The following is a 27,349-nucleotide window of genomic DNA, read 5'->3' as shown; positions in this document are numbered from 1 at the left end:
TAATCACAGATTGCTGACCTTATTTCATACAGCTTCCTCTGAAGATCTACCTAAGTGCATGTTTGCAGACTTTGCTACCAACCTAGACTCTGCGTCCCTTTCTCCTCGACATTTTGCGAGTCATGGAGCTTTGCGCAAGGAGACACCATATACAGTTGATATAAAAAAGATGAGCGATGTATTTAGCAGTTGTGGCTCATATCAGCAAGTAACCTTGTCATCAAAGAGCATAATTCGCTCCCATGAACCTGCCCCAACCTTTCTCCGGCGCTTGAAAGGTATCTCCAGAACCTGATTCTGTAGCCATGTACAAGCGCATCGAATTTTGACTTCAGAGGTATATCTTCCCCCTTCCTCCATCAACATAGGACATTTGAACGCTTCATCTTCCGTCTGAAAAGCAAAAATAACTAACACATACTACTACACATCAAAAATCATGGCTCTCTCTGCCACCTCAGCAACAGCCTTTCCTACTTTAACCTCTCTCTCCCCCTTTTTCTCAGCTCCCGCCTCCACCGCTGCTGCCTTCGCCGCCAACAAGAGAAACTGGGCTGATGGCGCCCTTGCCCACCGTCATCAGAAGAACGGCCCGTCCAGCTACTTCGCCAACCACCGCACCGGCAACCGTATCGAGGAGAATGACTTCAAGGCCTTATTCTTGGATGATTCCGGATACGTGAAGGGAGTTTTAGACGATAAAAAGATAGTCGTAGCCCCTACAACTATCACTGAGGACGCCAAGGACAAGAAGAAACGTGGTGTTGTCGTGGAAAACGCCTCGGACACCAACTGTATTGATAAATTTAAGATTTTCCATGAAACGCAAGAAATCGGCTGGACCGTTTGGTACGCGAGGTATAGCGGCCTAGATGATATGTCAGAATCCAAACTTTTCGCCGCCATCGCAAACATCGAAAAGGCCGTGGCCCTCGGCATTACTTACGACGCCAGCCACAACCCATACATCACGTGCATTAACAAGAGCGAGATCCTCAAACTGGCTGCGAGGATCGCGAGGATCGTGGACATCAGCGACCTGGAAGAGACTCCGCGCGAAAAGGTTCTCTACGCTGTCAGCAAGATCCGCAGGCTTGTGGACCCCGAGGACCCTAAGCCCCGGTCAACAGTTGAGGGCACCAAGCTCCTCGATAAGGAAGCTGTCGATGTCATCAAGGGCGCACACTTCAGTGGCTCCAAACAGAGAATCGACCCCCGCCCTGTTGAGGATTTCGAGGCCTTGGCCACTACTATACAGACCGTTAACACTCCTACAAAGACTGCTGGGTCTACCGTCACAACCTCCCAAGCTGCTGAGTATGAGGAGGTTGACGAGAACTAAGTCAATGACAGGGAGCAGACCAAAAAACTTCCCCTACAGTTCGACGTCCCCAAGAAGCGCCAGGTGGATCATTCTCGCGGTTCTCTTTAGACTGCTGGCGCGCCCTAGTGAGCGAAACGAGACCTCAAAAGACGGGTGATGTTCTGCTCACAGCAAGCTAGTTGGTTGAAGAAAAACAAGGATGTGCTGGTTAAAGTGCTTGATGAAGACAATATTAGACTTGCAGTTTGTTGTTTACTGGAGCCACACATTTAAGTACGGCGAATAGACGGGAGAGTCATCATGGATTCTGACAATCAAGTTCAGTTGTTGATCAAACTCACATCAACGCTTGTTCCTTGTGTTTCTATTAATTCATATATCCCACTGTAGTCTATACTCACCAGTGACTGGCACCACGTGTGATATCTTCAAAGCCATACGCATTACTGAACTAGGACCTTCCTGCTTCATCTCACTAAACCTGGAGCGCGGTATCCTCTCTGCTCGCATGGCTCCCCTTCCTCCAGCCCTCCGTTGGGTCCCTCTTGCGACTAAAGGCCTTCTCCGTCCCAACCTTACCCCAGCCACCGCCACCAGGCGTGTTGATAATGATCCTCTCGCCAGGCTTCATCGGCGCACTGTTCTTCGCACCCAGATTGAATCTCCTCTCCTCATACTCCACCTCAGCATCCCTTTCGCTACCTTCCCCACCCTTGAGCCTCTTCAGAGACTTCTCCCAGCTCCCCTTCTCTACCTTCCTCACCCAAACGTTCAACCCACACTCACCATCCTCACCACCAGCGAGCCCGTACGGCCGGTACACGCGCCTCTCGCTGAGGATCGACGCTTGTACCGGGATCCGGAACTCGATGTCCCTTACGACGCCGTCGCCTCCGCGATGCTGCCCATCTCCGCCAGACCCATCTCTCAGCGAAAATTCCCGCAGAATCACCGGGTAACGCCGCTCAAACACCTCCGAGTCCGTGATGCGTGTGTTGGTCATATGGGTATGCACACCACTAGTCCCCTCCCAGCTCGGCCCTGCGCCGCTTCCGCCCGCGATCGTCTCATAGTACCCGAAACCTTTGACTTCCTTTTGGCCTGTAAGGTTCCCGCCAAAGCCAAAGGTAAGGTTATTGCAGTCGCCTTGGCTCGCCGCGCACGCCTGGAAGGCCTTGAAGATGACGTCCGTCACACGCTGACTCGTCAGCACGTTGCCGCCCACCACAGCGGCACCGTCCGAGGGGGAAAGCAGCGACTTTGGCGGGATTTTGACGTTGATGGGCTTCAGACATCCCTGGTTCAAGGGGATATCCTCTGAGATGAGACAACGGAGGCAGTAGATGATAGCGCTGTATGTCACGGCCTCGGGAGCGTTGACGTTGCCATAGACTTCAGGGCCGGTGCCCTCAAAGTCGAAAATAGCCTCACCCTTACCAGAGTCGATCGTCACCTTCAGCCGGATGGGGCTGCCATCGTCCATGAAATCTACTGCCTGGAGGTCTCTGCCCTCGAAGCGCTTGCTGACTTCCTTCAGGAGGTTGCGGACGCACAACTCTGCGTTGTTCTGGATGTGGACCATGTAGAACTGCACCGTCTCCTCGCCGTACTCCTCAATGAGTCCCTCGATTAGCGCAATGCCCTTCTGATTAGCTGAGACCTGAGCCCTCAGGTCGTTGATGTTATCAGCTAGGCAGCGCGTACCGCTGCAGCCAGGGTACTGTGCGGGCTCGTTGTATAGCAGTTCTGTCACCCTCTTCTCGTCGAAGCGGCCTTCGCTCACAAGCTTCTCGCTCTTGATTGCGGCACCTTCCTGGAATAGCTCCTTTGAGTGAGGTGGCATACTGCCAGCCGTGATTCCGCCGATATCTGCGTGGTGGGCTCTCGAGGCCGCGTAGAAGAGAATCTTGTCGCCCTTCTCGTTGAAGGCCGGCATTACGAGGGTGATGTCTGGCAAATGGGTGCCTCCATATGACGGATGGTTGGAGATGATAACATCGCCCTTGTTCAATTCGCCCTTCCATATCTCGGCTTGACGCTTGACGCAGGTGGACATTGAGCCCAGATGGACAGGCAGATGAGGGGCATTGGCCACGAGACCTCCCGTCGCGTCGAAGATGGCGCAAGAAAAGTCAAGACGCTCCTTGACGTTAGTGCTGACACTTGTCTTCTGCAATGCCCTTCCCATCTGTTCTGCAATCGCCATGAAGCGATGGCCAAATATACTCAGCATGATGGGGTCAACCTCTCGTTCCCCTTGGCTCTTTTGCGTACTGTTACAAGTCGTTAGCATTGTAATTCTTGCCTGGGTTTGGGGCACATGCTCATCCTCCTTTGATACCTCCTTCTGGATATCGATGACTACGTGGGTATCAAGAACCAAAGCAGTAGCCTTGGGCGTGACCACAATTGTCTGTGTTCCATCAGCCAGCATGGCTGGCCCCTTGAGGGTCTCACCAGTGCTCAAGTCTTCGAGCTTATACACAGGGGTGTCAAGCCGACCCTCTTCGAAATAAACCTTCTGTCGGCTGTGCGCCTTGCTCTGCTCCACATCCTTGCGCTTCAGTTCCTTCAGCTGCTGATCAACCGTCTTCTCCGCATGTCTGTAACTCTTGCCAATGCCTCTGACGCGCACATCGTCAACGATGATATCTCTGTCATCAAGCGTAAACCCGAACTCGTAACGATGCTGTTGGATGAAAGCGGTTCCAAAGTCCCAGTCCTTGACTTCCTTCTGCGCGTTCTGGTCGGGCTTGATGATCATTAAGGCCGACTCGGTACCACGGTATCTCATGTTGAGGTAGTCCTCAAAGACGATTTCCTTATCCTCAAAGCCTTGATCGCGTAGAGCTTTGCGGGACTTCTCCTCCAGCTTCTCCATTTTGCTCTTCAAATCGTCCACCGCCTTACCCGGATACTTCCAGATCTTGGAATCGGGCTCTTGACGTTCGTCAACGACATCAGCCAACGCCATACCATATGCCGAAAGGACAGAAGAGTATCTATGGATGAGAATCTGCTGGATTCCGAGTGCTTCGGCAATAGCAACGGCATGCTGACCACCGGCGCCGCCAAATGTGGCCAGACGATGCTTTGAGGAGTCATGCCCCTTGGCCTCGGTGATTGATCGGATGGGTCTCGTCATGGTCTCATTGGCCACAGTCAAGAAGCCATACGCTACCTCATCAACGCTCATGTTCTTTCCAGTCTCCTTATTGACCTGGTCAGCGAGCTCTTGCAGAACCTTCTCGCTGGCCTCGGGGTCAAGTCCTTGGTCCTCATTCTCGCCGAAAATCTTGGGGAAAAACTCGGGTAGCAGACGACCGAGGTATAGGTTGGCATCCGTCACAGTCGCAGGCCCCCCTTTTCGGTAACATGCCGGACCCGGATGGGCTCCGGCAGACTCTGGCCCCACGACGAAGAGGCCGTTCCTCCAGAACAGCATCGAGCCACCACCCGCAGCTACCGTGTTGATGTCCAGCTGCGGGGACTGGATAGTCACACCAGCAGTGGTGGTCTCGAACACATGTTCATACCGACCCTCGCCAAACCGAGAGACATCAGTACTCGTGCCGCCCATGTCAAATCCAATCACCGGGACCTTGGTCTCCTCATCGTACGACGTGATTGCATATCCCACAACACCACCCGCTGGTCCGGAAAGGATGGCTTTGAGGCCGGTAAAGTTCTCCACATCAACAAGACCGCCATCACTCTGCATGAACTCGCAGCGCGCGCCCTTGGCACCTTCCTCCTGCTTGACGCTCTTCGTGCCCAGACCGCCCTCGAACCCAGCTTGGAAGCCCGAAATGTACTTCTTGATGGCGGGCGTGAGATATGCATCCGCGCAGACTGAAGTCGCTCGTGAGACCAGCTTGATCATTGGCATAAGCTCATGACTGAGGGAAATATGCTTGAAGCCAATCTCCTTAGCAATCTTTCCAACGAGGGCCTCGTGGTCGGGGAAGGTGTAGCCGTGCATCAGGCATACAGCTATGCTACGGATGCCCGAGTCGTATACCTCTTGCAGTTGACTCCGGATGTTTTCTGCCTCGGGACGCTGAAGAATTCTCACGGCTTCCCCAGATGTGCCCTGAACAAGTTCCTCTTTCGCAGCCTCTGGCGTCCCTGCCTTGGCAAAAGCCTGCGTCAAGTGTCGCTCGGGGTCCTCAGCGTAGTCCTCCAAAGTCACACGCTCATCAACCTCGACCACCTTCTCGTACAAAACATCCGGTTTCCGGATTGCTAGATCAAAGATCTTGGGTCTGCTTTGGTTGCCAATGGCCAAGCAGTCCTTGAACCCCTTGGTGACGACCATGGCGATCTTCTCGCCCTTGCGCTCCAACAGCGCATTAGTCGCTACGGTGGTTCCCATACGGATGGAATCGATCTGCTTCGTATCGAGGGCCTCGCCGCGGGGTATCTCCCGGCCGAGGAAGTGCGACATGATGCGCCGGATGCCCTCGAGGGGCGCATCTTCGTAGTTGGCCGGATCTTCGGAGAGGAGCTTGATGATGATCTCTTTGCCGTTAAGCTCGCCAACACAGTCTGTGAAGGTTCCACCGCGATCAATAGCAATGCGGATACCGCGGTCTCGAGAGTCTGAGGTCATTGTGAAGGTAGGCCTCGACAGATAGTGAGGTGATTCGCAGGTGTAGATGCTCGAGAGTCTGGCGTGTCTAAGGTTGCTCTCTCTGGGAATTTTCAGGTCAGGTCAAGGTATCTTCATAGATGACAATCACAATTGAGTTGGAAACTCAGAGATGAAGGTTCAAGGACACGACTGATGCAGAGTAGTTCATCAGAACAATCGATGACAAATGGTCGACGTCGTGATCGGAGGCCATTGCCGATAAGATAAGGAGCTTGAGCTCCGCACCCCACCATTAGCGTGGATTACCCCGCCCTACGCAATTGCCTTGCGGGGGTGTTCGTGAGCTTCACCATCCATCGTGGAGCTCCACAGCGCCTTCGAGCTCTCTCTCCTTCAACTTTGGTCATCCGCCTCGCCCAAGCAGGCAAAGCATCTCAATAGCGACTCAGGATTCATTCTAGCTCTGGGTTTTCAGGAAGTAAGGAGGGGTTCGGAACGCCAGCTCAAATTTGATGGCTGCCGATAACCCATAACACGCTGCGGGTGGCTGATCGAATAAAATGCTCAAAGATCATGTTCATCCTTACATTTGAAAACTTTGACTCATAACTCTGGCTCGTATGTATTCGTCAATTATTAAGTATGTTTATATAATCTTGTTCTCGTCCTCTTGCCTGTCGGTGTGTCCAGCATCGTTCGTTTCCCATGTCTTTCTTTCAAGTCATCTAGTCTTACAAACAAAGCAGCGTCTGCTTTGCGCTTTCGTCTCGCCTATATGCTTTGCGTCTTCATTTTTTTTGGTACAGAATGTGTTGCGTCGACGGCAGGGGAACATGGGAGGGTAAATTAGTGGGTAACAACCCTGACAGCTTGAAGCAGCATGCCAAACATGAAGCCCCGCGCTACCTCCTCGATCTGAAGACTGTCAAAAATACGCCCAAGGGCGTCAGTCGTTGCCGCCTGACCCATGACGCCAGACAAAGCGGCCGGGACACCTCGTTTGATAAGCAAGTTGCGCGCCTTGATGCGCAGCTTCTCCTTCTCTTCATCGGTCATCTCGGCGGGCCATGCCGCACGCTCCTCATCAGTCGGCATCGTGTTTTCTCGTAACTTGCGTAGGTGGTACGCGAGACCCTCGTCCTTTGTGTTGGCGTCAATGACAGACTCCTGCATCATCTTCTGAATCGAAAGCAGGGACGGGTTGCCGGGTCGCAAAAGGAAAGACTTTGCGGCGGCCAACAGCGTGCGCCTGATATTCCAAGCGGACGAGAGCGTGTACATCTCATTAATAATGGCGAAGACCAGCTCAACAGCCACGTTTGCCTCTTGCTCCGACAATGGAGCGTATTGTCGTGCGGGTTTTGGCTCCTTCTTATTGGCCTGACTCTGCGGTAGACCGGGCGAAACAGCCCCCGTTGAGTTGCGTGGCGCAATAAGGTCGTTCATCCTAGACTGCATGTCCCCATGCGTGGGCGATTGATAGTCTTCAGGCATCTCGTCCGGAGGCGGAGGGAGGTACTGGAGGTTCATAACATCGAGGCTCGTGGAAGAAGGTGACCTCAGGGCAGGTGACTGCAAAGGCGCTAGACTCGAAGCTCTACTATGTTCGCGGCTGCCATTAGCACTTGGTGAGGTCTTTTCCCAGCGATCAGAACGAGGCTTGAGACTGTCCGCCTCAGTATCCCCACGCGGATCGTAGCTACGCCGTCGGTCCATCGGAGCGATCTTCCCTGGCTGGGTCGAGACGATTGAGGATCTTTGGCTGTCGAGACTGTCCCTCCCCTTTCGGGGACCCACTCCGGTTGGCGACGTGACTGCAGCGTTGAGGCTAGTGGTGCTATCCATCCGGGGTGGTGTTCCTGTCGACCATCGGTTTGATGTTTGGATCTCTGACAGAGAAGCCGCCGTGTTCTTCCTAGGGCCCAGGCCGATGTTGTTGAACACGCCAGTCACTCCGCCAAACACCGCCTTGCCGCCCTCCATAGCACCCTTTGGACCCATGGTCAAGACGTCCAACATGTTCTTGCCGACAGTGTCCCATGCCAGGCCAGACTTGGAATTACTGTGGCCATGGCCTGAGTCCTTCTCGAGAAAGCGTTTCATACCCTCGCTTTCTGCGAGTGGCTTGTACCAACATGCGTCCTTCACGTATCGTTCCAACTCGCCACGCAGTGACGCCCTTGTGTGCGACTTCCAATTAGGAAGTGTGGAATGCTGCTCCGTGAAGGCGGTCGCCCCCGAGATTGTTGCAATACGCCTGAGGATTTCGTGCAGAGTCTCAAAGTCTGAATACTGCCTGACAATCATCCAACCGGGATAGTGTGAAGACGATGGCTCAATCTGAACCATGTAGTCCCAAGTTGGCTTGCTTCGGATCTTGCTGCTGTCATTGCCGTCCTCATAGAGGGTAATAGTGGCATTGTGAAGGGTCAAAGGAGGTTTGCGGGTGCTCTCTTCCGATGCTTCCTGCTCCTCTTTGGCAGGTGGCACGATTTGATCGAAGTTCAGGAACTGGGATGCACTTCCATTGTAGGCGTGTTTCGGCGACGACTTCTGGCTGGAAGAATCTGCAGTAGATCTCGGTGTGATAGGTGAGTGCAAGCTTTCACCCTTGTTGGAGCCGTTGGATTCATTGGAGCCATGCGACCCGTTCGTCAATGGTTTCTCTGCCGAAGACAATGATCTCGGTGACAATTCCCCGGGCGAAGAGACCATCTTGTCCTCAGTGGTCTGTACTGTCGGCTTTGATATCGAGTCAACACTCTGTCGTGGCTTGGCTCTCTTAGCCTCTTCCTCAGCAATCAGGGCGTTCATGCGCTTCATCTCCTCCATAGCCTCCTCCATCTCTTCGTCAGCCTTGCTTAGCTGCTTCTTGTGCGTCACTACTGATCCCTTCCGGCGATCCCGCTCCATGTCCAGTGAGTTGCGGTTGCCCTTGGTCAGGGCAATGTTGCCGAGGTTTCCATCGATATCAGCGAAGGCGTTGTTGTTCGCACTACTGGCATTACTAGTGTTGGCTGCGTCAGGTCCTGTCTGCATGCCAACGTCGATAGCTTGACTAAAATCGGGCTCTCCAGCTTCCAGCAGGTATACGATCCATCCGTTGATCCACTCCGGTTTGGAGCACGACTGCAAGCTCATCTCGAGAACGACCCCTGCCAAGATCTCTCTCAAAAACACGCGCGCTGGGTCGCAGTTGTATGCCGACCGATCCAAGAAGCCGAGAAGGTCGTCTGCCACATTGCGGAACTTGGCTGCCTGCTGTGGGTGGTTCAAAAGGTTGGCCAGATTCGAATTGGGGTTCTCTTCCAGATACTTTGCGATGATCTCAACAGCCGATGAGTTGGGATCGTTGTGTTGCTCGGTAAATGCTGAGGATAGCTCAGAAAGGAAGACAATGAACATGGACGACGCATTGGTCATGAAATCGATGAAGGAATCGGCGGGTCGTTTGCGATAGAGATGGTTCGAGACGGAGAGGAGGAACGAGTTGAGAAGCCTCCTGCAGGAGAGAGGGAATGAGCTGTCGTTGGGAAGAATGGGAGAGTACCACCATTTGACATAGTCGCGGATGACGGCGTCCACCAGGCCAGTCAACGCCTCGCGCGTCTCGGGCTGAAAGTCATCGAAACCATGTATGAGGCGCTCCTCCTCCTCCGCGTCGTTCTTGGGCGGTTCGGCGATCTTGACTAGCGCCAGGCGTTGAAGAACGTCGATGCCCTTCTCGCCCCGGACTGCCCGAGAGACTTCTGGATGACGCGCCTCGTAGGTGATGAAGGCGACAACGCCGCCGAAAGCGCCAATTAGCACGAGTCCGACCTTGCCGAGGACGAAGTAGGTCGATGCTGCTAGGCCAACTGCGACGGCGCCGAGGGTTTCGGGAGTCGCGGTCGACAAGAATCTGAGGACTTTGGTCAACAGATCTTCTTCTTCTGTAGGTTTTGGCGCATCCGGCATGGGTGCCGACGTTATTGAAGGGATAGAAGCAGTCGCGAGTTTCTCTTCGGTCGAAGGGGGAACGGATGTTGTCGTTGGGGTCTTGGTCGCCGGGAGCTTCTCATCGGCGACGAGCGGTGCTCCGGGTGGATGCACCTCAGCCGGTGTCGAGTCCATGTTTGCTTAGTTCGTCGGTCTATTGCTTCGGGGGCCGCACCCTCTCACATCCCTGATGCTGGAGGTGAAGACAAAGCGTGCATTGATCGAGCCGACCAGGAGTAAAAATCGAGTTTGCTCGAGCTGTAAGCTTCAAGTAGCACAAAGGAGCCAGCCGTATTCGTCAGCTGCAGGCGCAAGGTCTGAATAAAGTCAGAAGACAGGTTGGCCGTGTCTTCCGGGAGATGGTTCTTGTCAGCCACACGCTACAGCGGTAGTGTTTCGGAAGGTTTTAGTAGAGGAAAGAGGCCTGCATCGACTGATGTACTCTGTAGACTCAGATGTCGTTCCGGGGGGCCCAAGCGCAGATGGGGATTGGGGAAAGCACGGCAGTGAATTCTTGTTGACGTCTCTTGGTGGAGTTTTTGTGACAGGTTGGCCCGCCGCGAATGGGAATTTAGCTCGTGCTCCAAATTGAAATGCTCGCCAAAAAGCTCCAGTCTCCTAATTTTAGTGCCAAAACCCCTGCATATACAATCGCGTAAACCAAGATTCACCGTGTTTCTGGGCAGTGTCTTTTCCACTCCTGAGTCCACTTCTTTATGATCTCGGTTGTTGAGCATCGACAGACTAGAGAAGCTATATAGAAAATAATAGGATACTCTTTGGAAGAAACGGGATGAATTTGACGGCGAAGCTGGACGAAATACGGGGTGAAACAGATCTCAAGCAATTACTATGTAGGGAAGGGCGATTCTGGGTCAGGGGGCGGCGAAGTGACCGCTCGAGGTGAGACAAAAGAGCGATGTCCCTTGCATGGAGGGACGCACCAAGGACAGTCAGTGTTGGAGATTAACGTCCCTTCAGTACCTACTCTGGACCCGTCATAGGAGAGGCCCCCTTCCCCCTAAGTCCAGGCGTGCAATGTCTCCTGCCATCAGCGACCAGGTTACAGCAGGATGACCAGAGCAGTATCACGTGACTCTCATCACATGGTTTGGCGTTCGTCAGATTACGTCATCTCATGAAAGTCGCGACGGACCACTTTACTCAACTGACCGCAACGCGCTTGCCAAGCCATTGACAACTCACTCCACATGCGACTGATCGGTTTGTTGATTGTACCTTGACATCCCGCCCTCAAAAGTCGCGTAGAGTTCTGCGACTCGGCAACCAGGCCACAAATTGATCCGCAAACCAGGCCGTTGAAGCAAGCGCAGCTCGCAACTGCCACCGTAACTAACATGCCGTTCACAAAGGGTACTAAGCGCGGTGCCCCGCGCGACTCGCGTAGCGACTCCGAGGACGAGGTCATCAACAAGCCCACGAAGAAGACCAAGACCTCCAAGACTGAAGGCAGCTCAAGTGGCGTCGATAAGGAGGGCAATCCCTTCTGGGATGTAAGCAATTCTTTCCTCCGTCGTATTCTGTCTGGTCTCGACTCTCCACCAATGGGTGCTGATTGCGACTCTCAAATAGCTCTCCAACAAGCGCCGCGTCGGTGTCTCCCAATTCAAGAACAACACCTTCATCAACATCCGCGAGTTCTATGAAAAGGATGGCGACATGCTACCCGGCAAGAAGGGAATCTCCCTCAACGTAGCCCAGTACGAGGCTCTGGTCAAGGCCATCCCTGCCATCAGTGAGAAGCTCCGCGCCATGGGCCACGATGTCGAGGATGTTAAAGAGGACGGCGGCGCGCCTACTGCAGTCGAGTTGCAGAAGAAGTCTTCCAAGGAGAAGTCAAAGGCCAAGAGGTCCAACATTGAGGCCACCAGTGACGAGGAGTCGGAGTAGACCTCGGACACGATGAAGAGAAGAATGGCTCCGCCTCGAGAGCGAGTATGGGTTCGGACTCAGAATCTGGTTCGAGTTGGGGACACCTCGGGCGTTTTTTGAGACTAGAAATTTGTACGTGGTTTGTACATATTTGCTGCTTTCTCCTGGTCATGATCAACAGGATGGGTGTATGATGGAAGAGACGATGGGATACCAACTCTGCACTCACGGCAGAGCGCGATAGCTAGCTGGCTTATATTCAGACCGAACTTTCTATTCAATTTCGTGTGTTTCTTGTGATTGCCTAAAGTGTGGGCAAGATTCTCTTCGCATGAACCAGCATGTCCGCCCTTAAGTCCCTTGTAGGCTCACCGACTCTTGCTTGAGCTGCTGGACTCCAGGGCTGCTTGTAGCGCGTTGTACAGACCGATGATAGTCACGCCCATTACAATTCTTGAGTGAATCTTATTCCCTCAGGACGGTGTCAAACTTTTTCTCCTACGGCTTGAGTCAAAATCATGTCACCAATTATTATCCTTCCACTGGGTCGTTGTCCGAAGTCATTGTATGTTCCCGATTGGTCTTTCCGGTTTCATAAGGATAATTCAGAAGCGGCGATCCTGGTAGTTTACCTTGCCCCGTTGTGTCCAGGTACTTCGGAGGAGACAGTATGGACACGAAGGTCTGATGGGGCTCCTACCTGCATAGTTGTTTCTCTACATCCCGGCCTCCGAGCGGCAAGTTTCTAGCCACACTGTAATGTGGATGATGACTCCCTGGATAAAAGTATCAGTAGCAGGCCGAGTTTCCCAGGGGAATGATATTCTAAGAGGCACACGTGGTTTCTGATTCAGTATAAAATGGTCAAAAAAGCAAACGTAATGACATTCATTCAATACGCCATCTCCTACAACTGACGAAAGGCTCAAACGTACCTAGTTACTATGGAAAGACCGGACAAAGCTATTCCATTGTTAACGAGGAGGCATGTCATCTTCGGTCAAAGAATTACTCATTACAGCAGACAACGAGAAAGTTACGGTATCCCACGAAACCTACTATCTTAATGTTGGAGTTTGATTCGTGTAGACATTGAGGACGTAAGTGATCACTATCTATGGAATAGATGGAACGGGGTAGCGTAGAGAATCCGTTCGATCATCAACCGTTCGAGAACCACATCGCCGCCATTTAGTTTCCGCCATACTCAGTAAGTTTAAAAAAACGTAAAGCGCGTAGATGCGGAAAAGTTTGGTATCCAGTCCGTCAGGCGCTGGCTGGGTTTGGTACATGGGCCGTCATAAGTCAACCTGCAAGGTGCGTCTCAGAATCATATTTGCTGAGCCGAATGCATTCAATATCACAGAATCATAGTTCCAAAAGACGTAAATATGTTGTCAACAGTCGGTGATATCAGAGACGATTCTTGAATCAACAATTATTGGAAGCCGCGTTGGACTTGCCATCTGAATCAACGTGTGGCACGGAAACCTGTCGACTTGGGCTACGGGTTCATTGGCCAAATAGCAAGTGGCAGGCCGTTAAACGCCGCAATAGTTCAAATTCTGTTTCTTCTCATCTACGGATTCGAAGGTCTCGGGGCTCAGTTCATGTATACGCTGTGTCATCATATGTGCTTATCTCGACCAGCAACCCCCAGAACCGGATACTCTTCAAAGGTGGTTGAATGGTTGGTTGTAACTCCCCACAAGCCTTTTTCCTAGGATAACCGCAAACCTCCTCAACCCCAGGCTGGTGGCCAGAGCTCTTTGCGAGACTCTTTTGAGATAGAATCAAGCACATACAGAAACGCCTTCGAGGAAATCGGTTCACTGTACCCGGGGCCAGCCGGGTTGCAAATGCCTCCGCCGAGTCGCTTGTTCACTTTTCGATCGTTCGGGCACACCAGAAATACAGAGAAGGGCAAAACAGTGTGACATCATGTATTGCAGGCTGTTAGACTTTCGATCGCGCATCAGCGGTTGACGGAGAAACTTGTAGAGACGGGCGGGCCGCTTGGTTGTTTAACATGAGCATTGCCTCGCATCACTCCAAGCGACCAGACACCACGACCAAGCCCATTCACGGACGAACGAACAACGACCATCATCCTACCTCGTTATTTGTGGTGTGTTCAAAATCGCCAACCACGGTCCGAGGAATTCCGTACCGACTCGGACCCATTACGGAGCAGACGGGGCAAATGTGGGACAAGCAGCACCAAGACCCCGGCCGCAGATCATGCAGGCGGCAACCGATGTCGATGAGTCCGTGAGCATATAAAGTAGGAGGGGCACAAGACCTGCATCCGCTCAGCGCAAATTAAAGGACCCACGTCGTGCGTTTGGTCTTTTTTGTTCGCTGTCGCAACTGAGATCCGGAGATGAATCATGGTCGATACTGTAGCACTAGCCGGAAGATTTCATTACCGAAGGAACAGACACCTTTAAAGATAGTTTGCGCCTTGCAATAGAGAAGGGAAATTGACCTCTTCCCTTGACTAGGTCACGCCGTTCATAATTTTCCCTCCAAAATTTTCATTAATCTTAGGCTGAGTGTCATGTTTGATGATCCCGTTGTTAGCACGAGCACCAATATATCATTTTGGGGTCCAAAAACCCCCCGGTTTGTGCCGCTTTGCGCCGTTTCATTCTGCGTTTAATTGCGGTGGACTGAGAACCAAAGCCCTTTCCCGTCTTTCTCATTTCGCCAAAATGTCACCCTTCTTCCTCCGGATGCAAACGATCCTTGCATCCCGCGATCACGGATACCTGCTTTCAGATGCCGTCCTTTGGCCTATTTCTCAAGGGCTGCGGGTGGGCTCACCCGTGCCACACGATCAAGCAGCATCACGGGCCTTACGAAGCTCAATGTCGACGTGCCCCCACGGCAAGTGCTGTGGCTGATCGTCCTTCCCGTTGATAGCGGCGTTGACGAATAGCGCCTGCTCGTCCTTCCTCAATGGGTGCTTGCCCCCTTCGCCGTATAGGCCTCCAGCTTCCACCTCTTCTACCGCAACGACTCCAGGGTCATCAAACTGCCCCCGGCGTCAGCCTAACCCGCGACTCGACAGCTACTGACCGATCAACATCAAAAGCCCCTTAATGCGAAGCCGGTCGCTCGCCCCAGCCCTGATGTACATGCCCGAAGCAGTGCAAGCGCGGCTTGGCCCGCGCGATGGCCGTGAGCACGTCCGGGCAGCCGAGCCGCGACCCGGTGGCTGTGCGATCAAGGACACCATTCAACGGGTCGTGGAGTGACGACAACGTCCAAGCCGCCGCCGATGTCCTATTGGTGGTCTCCGCGGGCGTCGTACTGGAAGCCCCAGTCGTCCACCTATGGTGTGTAGCTGTATGCACTTGCGAAGAGGTTTAGTAAGGCGTCTTTGGGGCGTGATGAAGGTGTGGGGGTACCCTCTCCAACGAGACGGTGTCGTCGTCAACGTCGTCGTCCTCGTTCTTGGCGGATGCCGAAGGAGACATCGCGCTTCGCCAAAGTCGCCGTATTCCCTCTAGGCGGTCCCCGTATCGATCGGGTGGTATCTCTGCGATCTCTTTCGTGAACATTGGTGTTTCGAGGGTTCAGTCGTGGTTTGCGGCGATGATGAGCTCCAGTGGTGCCTCTTAGGTTGAGAGTCTCATAAAATCGGCCAGTTTGCTTATTTCTGCGAGATCGCCGCAATGGGTGTGCCACGTCGACTGGACCGAGGGACTCATTCGCTGGTAATGAGGGTACGCCGTGAGCGTCTGAGATGATCGGGACCCGGGTCTTGACTAGTGAGTTGGGATTCAAGGCGTCCATCATCGGTGCCGTGGGTGTGCGCGTTGCTTGCGACACAAGCTGTTGTGGGAGAAATCCAACACGTAAGGCGGTATTTGTCACTCGAAGCCAAGCCGCTTACTTTGTGGTGGCTGCATGCCTCGAACATGGTGATTCGAAGCCATCTCCAACAGACTAAAGTTCCTTACCTTCCGCGGACCGCCACTGATCAAACCGGATGAATAGTCTTTTGGCACATTCCCTTCACCTCCAGCTGATATTTGCTTCGTGGTTCGTCCCAGCTTCAGTTTTGGCTTACCATGCTATCGGGCTTATTCCGTGTTTAGCTGACGAAATGGCTCAGCTTGTCTGGATCTATAACTCTGTTGTCCCCCTTGGATCATAGGCTTGGAGCACGACTTTTTGATGTTATCACTTGCTATTTGGTTCCAATAAAGCTTTCTCTGTTCTCACTATTGACGCCGCATCTCGTAATCAAATGGACTTATTGATCAATCACTAATGTGGTATCCAGGGCACGTTCTCTGTAATACCAACGAAACATCTTGAAGTATTAAGTTGGAAATAACCATGGTGCTGGAAAAGCTTCGCCTGGCTTGACTCAGCTGAACTTAGTGTTCCGAAATATGAGCGCCAGTCTTACATGGCTTGATGAAGGCGTGTGTTAAAGACTCAGCTCCGTTGTAAGCTGAGCACCTCATAACAAGAGACGAATCGATTCGGCTATGCAGAGGATTTGAACCACGCACTTGGCACTATCGCAGCCATCACGGTATGGCACCCGTGTATGCCACAACATTACCTCGGCCGGGCCGATATGAACTCTAAAGAGGCAATTGAGGCCTGGGGGCCTCGGTGCTGTACGGGTTCACGATTAAAGAACAGACGGACGTCCATCCACAGGTCCGCAAAGAAAGGGGGGGGGAGAAAGAGAAAGACAGAGGGCCTGAGCTAGGATTCGGGGGGCGAGTGCGAAAGTGGTTTTCTATTGTAGAGTTCGGATTAATTTGAGTTTGGGAAGCAACATCGGATTATCGTCATTGACGGGAAGTCAGGTTAATTCCGGCACTTGAGGTTGGAAGAAGCTTGGCCATTCTCTGTGCACCGGCGGACCCTGGCAAGAGCAGTATCATGTGACGATCAAACACCACACACACGGCAAAGCCGGTGCCTCGGGAGATGATATGAGGCCATCGCCCATATCGTTCAAGATGCAGGTGTACGGGTTGATCGGTTGATCGGAGGGATCTCTGTCCCTTCCAGGCCAGGAGACTCAAGCGAGTGCGCCACGGCGCGAGATAGTAGCAAGACCGAGCGGAGCAATCAGTGATCAACACATGTGCGGGGAGAGGCAAAAGGCACGGGCAAACGTCGACTGTGCCGGCCGCAGCAGGTTTTGGAGACGAGTCCTGGAACCCGATTGAGGCGATTCAGCCCCAATGGCGGGGAACAAGCCCGGTTGTGTGTGTGGCGGCCGTCCCAAGCCTGGCCTGGGTTGGTGGTTGTTCAGTTAGCGGGTGGTTTTCAACGCATAGGGGTCTAGAGGGCTGACGAGGCAAGGTTGGATGAAAGTCCGCGGAGGAGAGACAACTTGGGTGCGAGTCGAGAGCGAGCGAGGCTGAGCAGTTGGACATGTGGAGACGGAGCGGGAATGCAGGTCAAAGGCGTCGTCACCTGTGAGCAAGTGTGGCGTCGAACCAATAAGGTAGTGCACGTACTTACTCCATCGCCCTTATTTCTTTGGATTTTTATTTTTGGAGGCACACACGTAGTGTAAAGGCAAAAGCCTCCGCGAGATGCAAGATACGGTACGGTACTCTGCATGTACTGCACAGTACTACGGTACGTACCTTTGCACACCTCCTTCAGCCACGATTGCTGACCTTTCGATCAATCATGGAGTCCTAAACCCTGGCCACCAGAGGGAAAGCGCCGGTTACCCTGTCAATGGCTCGGAGGTTGAACCCCCCAGTCGACCCAGCGAATCCCCTCCTACCTAGCTCGGTTCGAACAACGGATCCCAGCAGCGCATGCAACCACGGGAACGCGACATCGAATGGGCAACGAACGGCTGTTGCGGCACTTCCTGATTGCTTCGAATCTCTCTTGCGATCGTCGCGGGTACCTTGCGCGTCGTGGGCCATGAGGGAGAGGAGAAAAGAGGGCTCCAGTGGATGCGTTGAATTGTAGTGGTTGAATGTTTGAATCATGTTGTCCGGATAAATAGTTTGTTTGAGGGTCCGAGTAAGAGTCGATGATGTCGCGTATTGACTTTGTCGTACTCTCGGGTGCCGTCAATACGGGGAAGCTCGTCGACATGTCATTGAAATTGACAGATGGACGGACAGTGACTCGGCAGCCGGTGGATAGACATGACAGTTGGAGACGCCCGCTCGCTCACAGATGGACAAGATTGCAGCGTGAACGGATAGACGTAGAGATTTCTTCCATATCACCGTGATCGAGGAAACACAGTAAGGAAGAAGAAGAAGAAGAAAAAAAGGAAATTTGAAATCTGCTATGAAAATCGGCGTGGCCATGCACGTCTCGCTGCCTGTGCCGTCTTGGCCCAAGGACCCAACCGTGGTCCATCCTCATCCCTCACAGTCAGGCCCGCCATCATGTTGGTGTGCTCCCCCCCACCCCATCTCTCCAAACCTCCCCGCTAAGCTCGTCACACGCACACACATTGAGTACGCGGATACCCTGCCCCGGTGGCTGTTGGCTGTTGGCCGTTGCACACCTGGCATCCGCAGTCTCGAGGGGACGGGACCCTGACACGCCCACCCATGAGGCCCCCGGCGACGTCACCCGCCCCTCAATTGCCCCGACGAAGAGCAGAAGCCATTGTTGACATGTTGATGGATGCTATCTGAGTTTTTCCCCCTTCCAACCAAAGGCAAATGTTTTTCTGGAAGCCCTGAGGCCAACACCATGTCCTCCCCTTCCGGTGTGCGTACCATGTGCCAAGTGTTCTTTAGGTAATTCTTAGTGACCAATCCCGTCCGATCTGTAACCCCCAAGAACCCAGAAGCGAAGAGATGCCGCGCCACACTCGAGTGCCTGAAACGCGACAACTCAATCTCCATTTTGGTAGCGCATGTTTGGCGCACCAAGGCTGGTATACCAGCTCGGGTAGTAAGGCCTGACCCTGCGGATCTTTTCCTGCTTACCTCACGGTGGTGCAGTCCATCCCTATCCACTTACCGTGGGCATTATGTAGTGTATGTCCTACGTAGGTACCTAGGTATGTATGTACAGCAGGCTGGGGGAAGGAGAGAAGGAGGGAAAGAAGATCGCAAGACGTGGAGCTGCTCCTGCCCGCTGCTGCGCAACGAACCACCGACTGCGGTCGCTCCCACAACCACCATCACCCCTGTCCATCCTCCCCCGTCCTGGTTATCCTGCATCCTGCCCGCAGGCAATCTGCTACGGGCTCAATCAGCTTGAAACCGCGCCTACCCAGCTTTTTGAGCGACGTCCTTCCTGACCTCTCCCACCTTTGACCGAACACATCCCTTCTTCTCACCCTCTCCCTCTCCTCCATCAACCACGCTTGACCCTCCCTTGGGCCCTTCTCCCGTCACCCCCGAAACCCGTCAGGCGCATTGAGTTGAGCACCGACCCGCGCGCCCATACCGTACATACCATACCGCCGACACACTGCTGCGCATCCCGCCAGTACCCAGTACAGCTGCGCAACTGGCAACCTCCTTGATTACCTAGCTTGCTCTGCATTGGAGGGGAAGCACAAGCACACCCAAAAAAAAACCATACTCTGGCACGCATCAAAGTATTGACAAGGTACCTTCGCGGAAGGGGGAGAAAATAATAGGGGCTCAGCTGAAGTTGAACCACCGACAAGACCGATCCGACGGCTGCGACTGCGACTGCGACTGCAACTTTGCGACTTGGGTCCGAACAATCCCAACTCTCTCCCATCCTATCCACTTTCCATCTCGACGTTTCTTCGTGCCTCTCGTCCCGCGATACACGGCGCCCATCCTCGACGCTTTTGACTGGCCACCACCTTCCCCTCAGCCTGCACAGCACGGCGCATCCGCAGCATAGCCAACACCTAGAAACACATCCCGCTCTCCCCGAAGGACGCGAATCGCTCTACCTGGTCCATAACCATATCCACCCACGGACTCTCCTGGTCGCAAACATCAGACACCGGTTCTTTTGCTTGACCCCCTCATACCATCGCAACCATGTCGTATAATCGTTTAGGCAAGTACCTACCTTGGTCCCTTTATGATATGGTCCCTTGGCGTCATTCATCCCACATCCCCCCTCTCCTTCCCGCACAAAGCCCCGACTTGATTTATCCGAAGAATACTCTCTGATGTCTGTCTGGTTGAATCATCTCGTCATTCCGCCCTGATCGCCCTGCCTCTTGTCAAAGAGCCTGTTTGTCCACTGTTCAGGAGTACGAATACGCACCCTTCGTGGCGCAAGCTTCTTGTCTTTCCCTTCTACACTTTCTTGTTTCCTGCTTCCTTAATACACATCCTCCCAGGGCCCTCCGCGACTTGACTAGACAGCGAACCTAACCTGCTCCCATAGACGACGATTATTACAACGACCGCATGGACCCCAGGTACCATCGCACGCCTTCACCAGGCCAGCCGCTTCAACATGGCTACCAGTTGGAGGACAACCCCTTCAACAACGCCGCCTACCAGCAGCCCGTGCCCCAGCACGTTGACGACCCTTACGGCCGTCCAAGCCCTCACCAGCAGCTCGATGTTCCTATGGGACCGGCTCGGTATGGTACGCCCAGCGACCAATTGCAATTGAACGCAGCAGTAAGTCGGTCCGGCGACCTCTCACACGAGCCATCAGCTAACCGCTCTCGCAACCAGCACTCTGTCAGCAACTTGAGTGGATACGAGACGCCAGTCAACCACGGTGAATATGGGGTTAACCCGGAAGCGCATCACGACGCCTACTACAATCAGCCTTACGAGCCTTCACCCCGCGATCCGTCGATGCCTTATGACCAGCCCACTGGTTACAACGAGTACGACGACAACAGGCCAATGCTGCCTCACCAAGACAGCACGGCCACCGACGGATACCAGGACAACCCGACACCGCAGCCGGCCGGCGGAATCAAGAGGTGGAAGACTGTCAAGCAGGTGTTACTGTACCGCGGAAACTTGGTTCTCGACTGCCCCGTGCCCCCCAGACTCCTCAACCAGATTCCCCACGGCGAGCGCGATGAGTTCACCCACATGCGCTACTCTGCGGCCACGTGCGACCCAAACTACTTCTACGATGACAACTTTACGCTGCGACAGAGGCTCTTCTCCAAGCCCAGGCACACGGAGCTTTTCATCGTTGTCACCATGTACAACGAGGACGAAATCCTGTTCGCACGAACAATGATCGGTGTCCTCAAGAACGTCGAGTACATGTGCAACCGAAAAGAGAGCAAGACATGGGGCAAGGACGCATGGAAGAAGATTGTCGTCTGTGTCGTCAGTGACGGTCGTGCCAAGATCAACCCGAGAACCAGGGCTCTGCTGGCCGGTATGGGTGTGTACCAGGAGGGCATTGCAAAGCAGCAAGTCAACGGCAAAGATGTCACAGCCCACATTTACGAATACACGTCCCAAGTCGGAATGACGATCAAGAACGACGTTGTCACGTTGGTCCCTAAGCAGCAGCCCGTCCAGATGTTGTTCTGCTTGAAGGAAAAGAACCAGAAAAAGATCAACTCCCACAGATGGTTCTTCCAGGCATTCGGCCGTGTCCTCGACCCCAACATCTGTGTCCTCATCGATGCTGGTACCAAGCCCGGTGGCAACTCAATTTACCACCTCTGGAAGGCATTCGACCTTGAGCCCATGTGTGCCGGCGCTTGCGGTGAGATCAAGGCCATGTTGGGAACGGGTGGAAAGCACCTTCTTAACCCCCTGGTTGCGACGCAGAACTTCGAGTACAAGATGAGCAACATCCTTGACAAGCCCCTGGAATCCGCCTTTGGCTTCATCTCCGTGTTGCCTGGTGCCTTCTCCGCCTACCGCTATGTTGCCCTGCAGAACGACAAGAACGGACAAGGTCCACTGGAGAAGTACTTTGCCGGCGAGAAGCTCGAGGGTGCTGGCGCTGGTATCTTCACATCGAACATGTATCTCGCCGAGGATCGTATCCTCTGCTTCGAGCTTGTCACTAAGCGCAACTGCCATTGGATCCTTCAGTACGTCAAGTCCGCTACTGGCGAGACTGACGTGCCGGACACAGTCACGGAATTGGTCCTTCAACGTCGTCGTTGGTTGAACGGTTCCTTCTTCGCTGGGATCTACGCTATTGCCCACTTCTACGAGTTCTTCCGGTCCGATCACTCGATGCTTCGGAAGCTTATGTTCTTCATCGAGTTCGTCTTCAACACGATCAACCTCATCTTCGCCTGGTTCGCTATCGGTAACTTCTTCCTGGTTTTCAAGATCCTGACAACAAGTCTGGGTGAGGACAACTTGCTCGGTAGAACCGGCGAGATCCTTGGTGTCGTCTTCACTTGGGTCTACGGCATAGCTCTGATAACGTGCTTCGTCCTTTCCATGGGCAATCGTCCAGCTGGTTCGGGGCCTTACTACATCACGATGGTTTACTTCTGGGCCTTTATAATGATGTGAGTCTACTATTTGGCTTGGTTTGCCGATCTTTAACTGACTTTTCCCAGCTACCTGTTGTTTGCTGCCGTGTTTATTGCCGTCAAGGCTATCATCGCTGATGTCAATGACGCCAATGGCTTCAACGTGACCGACCTCTTCAAAAATCCCGTCTTCTACACCCTCATCATCTCCGTCATGTCGACCTATGGTATTTGGCTCCTTGCCTCGCTGCTGATGTTTGACCCTTGGCACATGATTACCTCCTTCGGGCAGTACATGCTTCTGACGCCCACTTACACCAACATTCTCAACGTCTACGCGTTCTGCAACACGCACGACATTTCTTGGGGTACAAAGGGTGACGACAAGGCCGAGAAGCTACCTACTGTCAGTACCAAGGACGGTTCCGGAAAGACGGATCTCCCAGACGAGGCCGATCTCAACGCACAGTACGAACGCGAACTTGCGGTCTTCGGCACCAAGTTCGTGAAGGAGGTCAAAGCCCCGACAGAATCGCAGTTGGCCGAGGCCCAGATGGACTACTACCGTGGTGTTCGTTCTGTCGTCGTGTTGGCTTGGATGATCTCCAACTTTGGTCTCGCTGCCGTCGTCCTCAGTGCCGCTGGTCTGGAGAGGATAAGCCCCTCTGCTAACAGCACTGACGACACCGACGGTCGTGCCAATATCTACATGTCGGTGGTGCTCTGGTCTGTCGCTGGATTGTCGTCTTTCAAGTTCATCGGCGCAATGTGGTTCCTGATCGTCCGCATGTTCAGAGGTGTTTAATCGCTTCGGGGAGATGGTCAGTTTGTTGACGGGGAACGCTTGTTCTTCGCTTTTTGCGTGTTTCATGACGATTCTATTGTGAGCATTATACCCGCCCCTTTCTTGGTGGAAAGGGCTCGGTGGACGGCGAACACGACTTTTGGGGAGTTTTCAACTCCATCATATTTGGAGTACGACCATGGGTGGTTGGATGTAACTCTAATGACTTTGCTTTTTTCCTACTTTTACGCGTTTCTGGATTATGTGTGCTTTAGTCTTTTTTTCCTTTCCCAACTTGCGCGGACCCCCTTCCCCACCCCACGACGTTCTGTTGCGTTTTGGTTTCTCTGATATCACAATGGAACATCCACTGGAGTTTCTTTTCTTCTGCATGCCTCTCGACCCGGCGTCCCTCAGTCCACCCTTGATGGGTGATGGAGGAGGTTGGGTCGTCGGCACCCATGACGGGATGGGGATTGGGGTCGGTTCGCAGCTTGGTTTCGGGGAGGGATTTTCAGTAGACGGGGCAGCTCTTGAGAAAATGATGAAATGAGATCAACAACCAACAGAGACCCGAATTTGACATGACTTGTTCAGATTGCCAAAGTTATTTGCATGCACGGAGTGTTCCGCTGTTGAACGTGATCTTGCACACTGTGCCTTGCCCAGAAGAGAGGTGGATGGATGTCACCCCCCCTTGGTCATCATCACTTGCATTCCAATTTGGTCACGGACCAATGCCGCAATGGCGTGGCTGAATTAGTCCTACAAGAGGGAACCGCACAAGGTAGGTGCTCTTACGCAAACGCTCCACGACTTCTGACAAGCACCAAGGTGATCATTGCGGTCAAGCCGAGAGGAACGGCGTACATGAACTAGATTGGGAATCGTATTTACTCTCTTTTCTTTCAGCCCGCGACTGGTAAAACTGGCCTGCCCAGTTGTAAAGCTACCACATAACGACCACTTGACCCGCGCTACGAAGCCACTTCCTTGCCGAGCCTCTCCAGCTCCTGTTTGATGAACTCGTCGGCGTTGAGCATCTCCGTGCTGCCGTAGACGACCCGCCTCCTCGCGCGGTCGCCGCCCGTCCGCTCGACCCACTCCTGCAGGTTGCCGTACTCGTCCATGCTGCCGCCGCCGACGGTGAAGACGACGGCCTCGGAGAAGCCCTGGCGGCGCTGGCCGAAGCTGGCACCGGTGCCCACGGTCTGGCCGCCAAGCGACTGGCCTGGAAGGCCACCTGGCGCCGAGGAGCCTCCGGCGCCAGCGCGGATGGCACTCGGCGGGGGCATAGTGCCGCGGGCGTTGGCGGAGCGGGGGTCGAAGTAGAGGTAATTCTCCGTCTTGGCGATGGCGGAGCTCGCGGCGGTGGAGGGGTCCATGATGGACTCGACGATCTTGGTGATAGTCAAGTCGCGGTTGGCGGGGAGGAAGTTCTTGATGCCGCCAATGAGGGATTCAAAGTTGGAAGACAGGCCAGTGGGAACGCCTGTCTCCTTCAGGCGGTCGGTGAGGCGGTTAGAGATGGAGGAGAAGCGGCCAAAGATATCGGAGGAGGCGGCCTGGTTCGTGTTGGGGTTGGAAATGGTGGTGAGCTGGGTCATCTTGGTGGTAGCACGGACTCTGGGGGGCGTTTGTTAGTAAAGGACCGTATTGATGCACGCCTGGAGTACTTACTGTCGAATATACGGGAGAGATGTCGTATCCGCGCCGCACTCAGTCAGGGCCTTCTCGAACCCCTCCCATTCTGTCCGGCTTACTTCTTGTTCGGTGCTGAGGTACCAAATGACGAATAGTCTCAGCTTGTCAACGGGTTCATCGCCCTTTGTGCCGTCCTTGATAAGCTCCAATATTTGTGCCTTGGTTTGCTTCATGACACCTTCCTCGATTTGGAAGAAGTTGTCTAGTTGGCGGTTCTTGATGCCCGTCAGGAGCGCTGCCAAGATGTTCATGTGCATGTCGAGCACCGCCTTGCGCTCGCGCAGCTCCGGCAGCAGAGTGATGGCTGCCTTCAGGTGTTGCGCGCTGGCGCTTGTGTCGTTCTGCAGATCCTCGAGGTCCGTCACTCCAGTCTTCTTGGTCACCGCTGCCGCGTCCTCCTTGTATCTGGTCAACTCAGCATCAATGTCCTCTGCTACTTGAGGAAATGGCACGGCCGCGTTCTTGGTCCAGAAGAAGTCGCTGGCAGTCAAGTCGTATGCCTTCTTGGTAGTCCCCTTGGCAGGGTTGTTCTCGTCTATGGGCGTCTCTATCGTAATGCGGTTCAATTTCATATTCAAAACATCGTGGACCAACGATTGGTAGGTCCAAGAATGGGATAGCATAGGTATTAAGTCGACATTGCGGTCGAGAATGATAAGCACAGGGCGGGATTGTGGCGTTCCGGCAGAAGAAGCCGGACGGGCGCTGGAGGAGAATAAGTTTTCTTTCGAATTGAGAATGTGGTCGCGCAACTTTCGGTCGAGCTTCGCTGAGATCATCTCGGCGGCGGCGCCCTTGGGGCATCGGATAATGGGAATGACGCCCATGGTAACAACGACACTGAATAAGCCGCTGACGATCCTGTCAACCACTCTGTCCAACTCTTCGTCATTGGTCGTTGCGCTGTTCAGCGCCCAGTATGTGTGGTCTCGTTGCATTCCCAGATTGAACAGATCTGGCTCCGCAACAATGAAGTTCAGGTATTGATCCATTAGCCTGGCAATGCTGTCCGACGTCCCGGCGGCTATCGTCTGCTCTGCGAAATCTTCCAGCAGCGGTCGTGGGATGGAGGACAGGAAGTTCAGGTAAGCGGGGGTATAAAGGCCCTTTTGGAGGTCGCTGGTGATGTGTTGGAGGTTCTGCGCCGTCGGTTCGAGCAGGTAGATGACCGGGACGTCTGGGATTGCGTGTCTGGAGGACCCAATATGCCTGCCCGTGTGTTAGTCGACTACCGTGCTTGAGAGGGATAAGTAGCCGTACATGTGCATCGTGATGCCCAACGCCCGCAGATCGCTAACCCGGAGAACGCTGCTGATAACATCCCGGCCGAGGTCGTCGAAGACGAGGACCTTCCAGAGAGGGTCGCCATCTGAAGTTATGATCGCGCCCGTCGGTCCAAGTGCGCCACCATTGGCTTGGGCGTCATCGGTGTCGACTTCGGTGAAGGAGTCGTTCAGGCTAAGAAGCTTCTTCAGGGCAGCTTCAAGTCCGTTAGCTTCATATATATAAGGGGCATAGGGGTCAAAGGCCATGCGACGTACAGATCTGGCGATCGCGCAGCGAATGGCCTTTCGCTGCCATGGCGATGGTGGGGGAGCTTCGCAGCTCTAGCTAGCTCAAAGAAGCTGGAATTGCCAGGGGCGGCGTATCAACGAGTCGCATAAAATCAACGCCAAGGCTTGCAACAGCTATCGAATGTAAATGCTGCAACTTCAATCGAGTGTTCTTCGCGGTTGCGTTGGCAAATTGAGGTTGACGGCTTGCGGTTGCGACGAACAGAGGTACGTACACGGCTCCAGCATCGGTGTCCTCAAAGTGCCGTCGAGCCACATTTCATGGATGATTCCGCTGACCTGCCCGTGCTTGTATTGAAGTGGATCCCCTCCCAAGGTGAGAAACGATGTCATGGGCCGGCGTTACTGAGTCTCCGAGTTCCGGCTGCCCGTGAAGGGCAATACAGGTGGGAGGAACCGACACTGGGCGGGAATGGCCCCGGCTGGACCCAGGTGACCTGTCAAAGGATGCCTGGGTGTGCAAGCCTGTGGCTCAGGTCCAGATTGGAAGGCACGAGGCCCCGCCTCGTCACAGCCTAAAGCAAGTCAGGCCCATGGCCCTTCCGTCCTGGAAAGTGTTGGCCCTTTCCAGCTCGGACCCGCTGTCATGCCTTAGATGTGCGGCCACAAAGTGACCTTCCCGCCATCCCTTTGGACAGGCCACTGTGACAATGACCAGCTTTTCCTCCTCTGCCACGACAACAACCTGCTTCTTCCTCCTTCATCATCAACCAAAAGTCACCGCCGACACACGGAAAATAATCGACAGGAAGACGCGTCGGAAGGCCACTGGCGACGACTCCCTGAGCAACTCCTGATTCTTCATTTTCTGGGGCTATTGAAGGCAACTGAAGGCACCTAACTTGACTGTTTGATTGTCGCCTCCCAGATCCTCAGCGGTCGTTCCATTTTGTCCCCTTCTTTTGGTAGACAGTCTTCGCCCGCCCATCTTCCCGGGCAGTCGACCGTCATGTTGTAATCTTCGCGACCATCGTCAATTCCAAACAGAAAAAATCGCGAACCACGTTAAGGATCGCGAAGCCAGCTCTTCTCCGAACGCATCATAACTTGCGCTGGGTAGAGACGAGAACTGCAGGGTATGATACACTTTCCCCCCCCAAGCCAAACTCACGTT

At 53.8% G+C, this 27,349-nt stretch overlaps 7 protein-coding genes across 7 annotated transcripts; 4 read left to right on the top strand and 3 right to left on the bottom strand.

The window, feature by feature from the left end:
• Positions 1–439: 439 nt before the first annotated feature.
• On the top strand, positions 440–1,342 carry ColSpa_05268 (uncharacterized protein; the record flags this gene model as incomplete). Its single annotated transcript, XM_049271480.1, has 1 exon — positions 440–1,342. One exon carries the CDS (start codon positions 440–442, stop codon positions 1,340–1,342), a length of 903 nt encoding a protein of 300 aa, XP_049127437.1.
• Positions 1,343–1,799: 457 nt separating this feature from the next.
• ColSpa_05267 (uncharacterized protein) lies at positions 1,800–5,936 on the bottom strand (the record flags this gene model as incomplete). The annotated part of the gene is made up of 2 exons (XM_049271479.1): positions 1,800–3,362; positions 3,645–5,936. The coding sequence occupies 2 exons, from the start codon at positions 5,934–5,936 to the stop codon at positions 1,800–1,802; spliced, it is 3,855 nt and encodes a 1,284-aa protein (XP_049127436.1).
• Positions 5,937–6,764: 828 nt separating this feature from the next.
• ColSpa_05266 (uncharacterized protein) lies at positions 6,765–10,031 on the bottom strand (the record flags this gene model as incomplete). Its single annotated transcript, XM_049271478.1, has 1 exon — positions 6,765–10,031. One exon carries the CDS (start codon positions 10,029–10,031, stop codon positions 6,765–6,767), a length of 3,267 nt encoding a protein of 1,088 aa, XP_049127435.1.
• A 1,223-nt stretch (positions 10,032–11,254) lies between these two features.
• ColSpa_05265 (putative RNA-binding protein) lies at positions 11,255–11,807 on the top strand (the record flags this gene model as incomplete). Its single annotated transcript, XM_049271477.1, has 2 exons — positions 11,255–11,410; positions 11,490–11,807. The coding sequence occupies 2 exons, from the start codon at positions 11,255–11,257 to the stop codon at positions 11,805–11,807; spliced, it is 474 nt and encodes a 157-aa protein (XP_049127434.1).
• Positions 11,808–14,966: 3,159 nt separating this feature from the next.
• Positions 14,967–15,164, top strand: ColSpa_05264 (uncharacterized protein; the record flags this gene model as incomplete). Its single annotated transcript, XM_049271476.1, has 1 exon — positions 14,967–15,164. One exon carries the CDS (start codon positions 14,967–14,969, stop codon positions 15,162–15,164), a length of 198 nt encoding a protein of 65 aa, XP_049127433.1.
• Positions 15,165–20,161: 4,997 nt separating this feature from the next.
• ColSpa_05263 (chitin synthase I) lies at positions 20,162–22,978 on the top strand (the record flags this gene model as incomplete). Its single annotated transcript, XM_049271475.1, has 3 exons — positions 20,162–20,345; positions 20,418–22,209; positions 22,261–22,978. The coding sequence occupies 3 exons, from the start codon at positions 20,162–20,164 to the stop codon at positions 22,976–22,978; spliced, it is 2,694 nt and encodes an 897-aa protein (XP_049127432.1).
• Positions 22,979–23,934: 956 nt separating this feature from the next.
• Positions 23,935–26,242, bottom strand: ColSpa_05262 (protein sly1; the record flags this gene model as incomplete). Its single annotated transcript, XM_049271474.1, has 4 exons — positions 23,935–24,583; positions 24,638–25,870; positions 25,922–26,141; positions 26,203–26,242. The coding sequence occupies 4 exons, from the start codon at positions 26,240–26,242 to the stop codon at positions 23,935–23,937; spliced, it is 2,142 nt and encodes a 713-aa protein (XP_049127431.1).
• Positions 26,243–27,349: the final 1,107 nt, after the last annotated feature.

This window comes from Colletotrichum spaethianum (genome assembly GCF_022836535.1).
Source record: "Colletotrichum spaethianum MAFF 239500 DNA, contig11, whole genome shotgun sequence".
NCBI lineage: Eukaryota > Fungi > Ascomycota > Sordariomycetes > Glomerellales > Glomerellaceae > Colletotrichum > Colletotrichum spaethianum.
The sequence above is the reverse complement of the archived record's forward strand: the minus strand, read 5'-3'. Positions and strand labels throughout refer to the sequence as shown.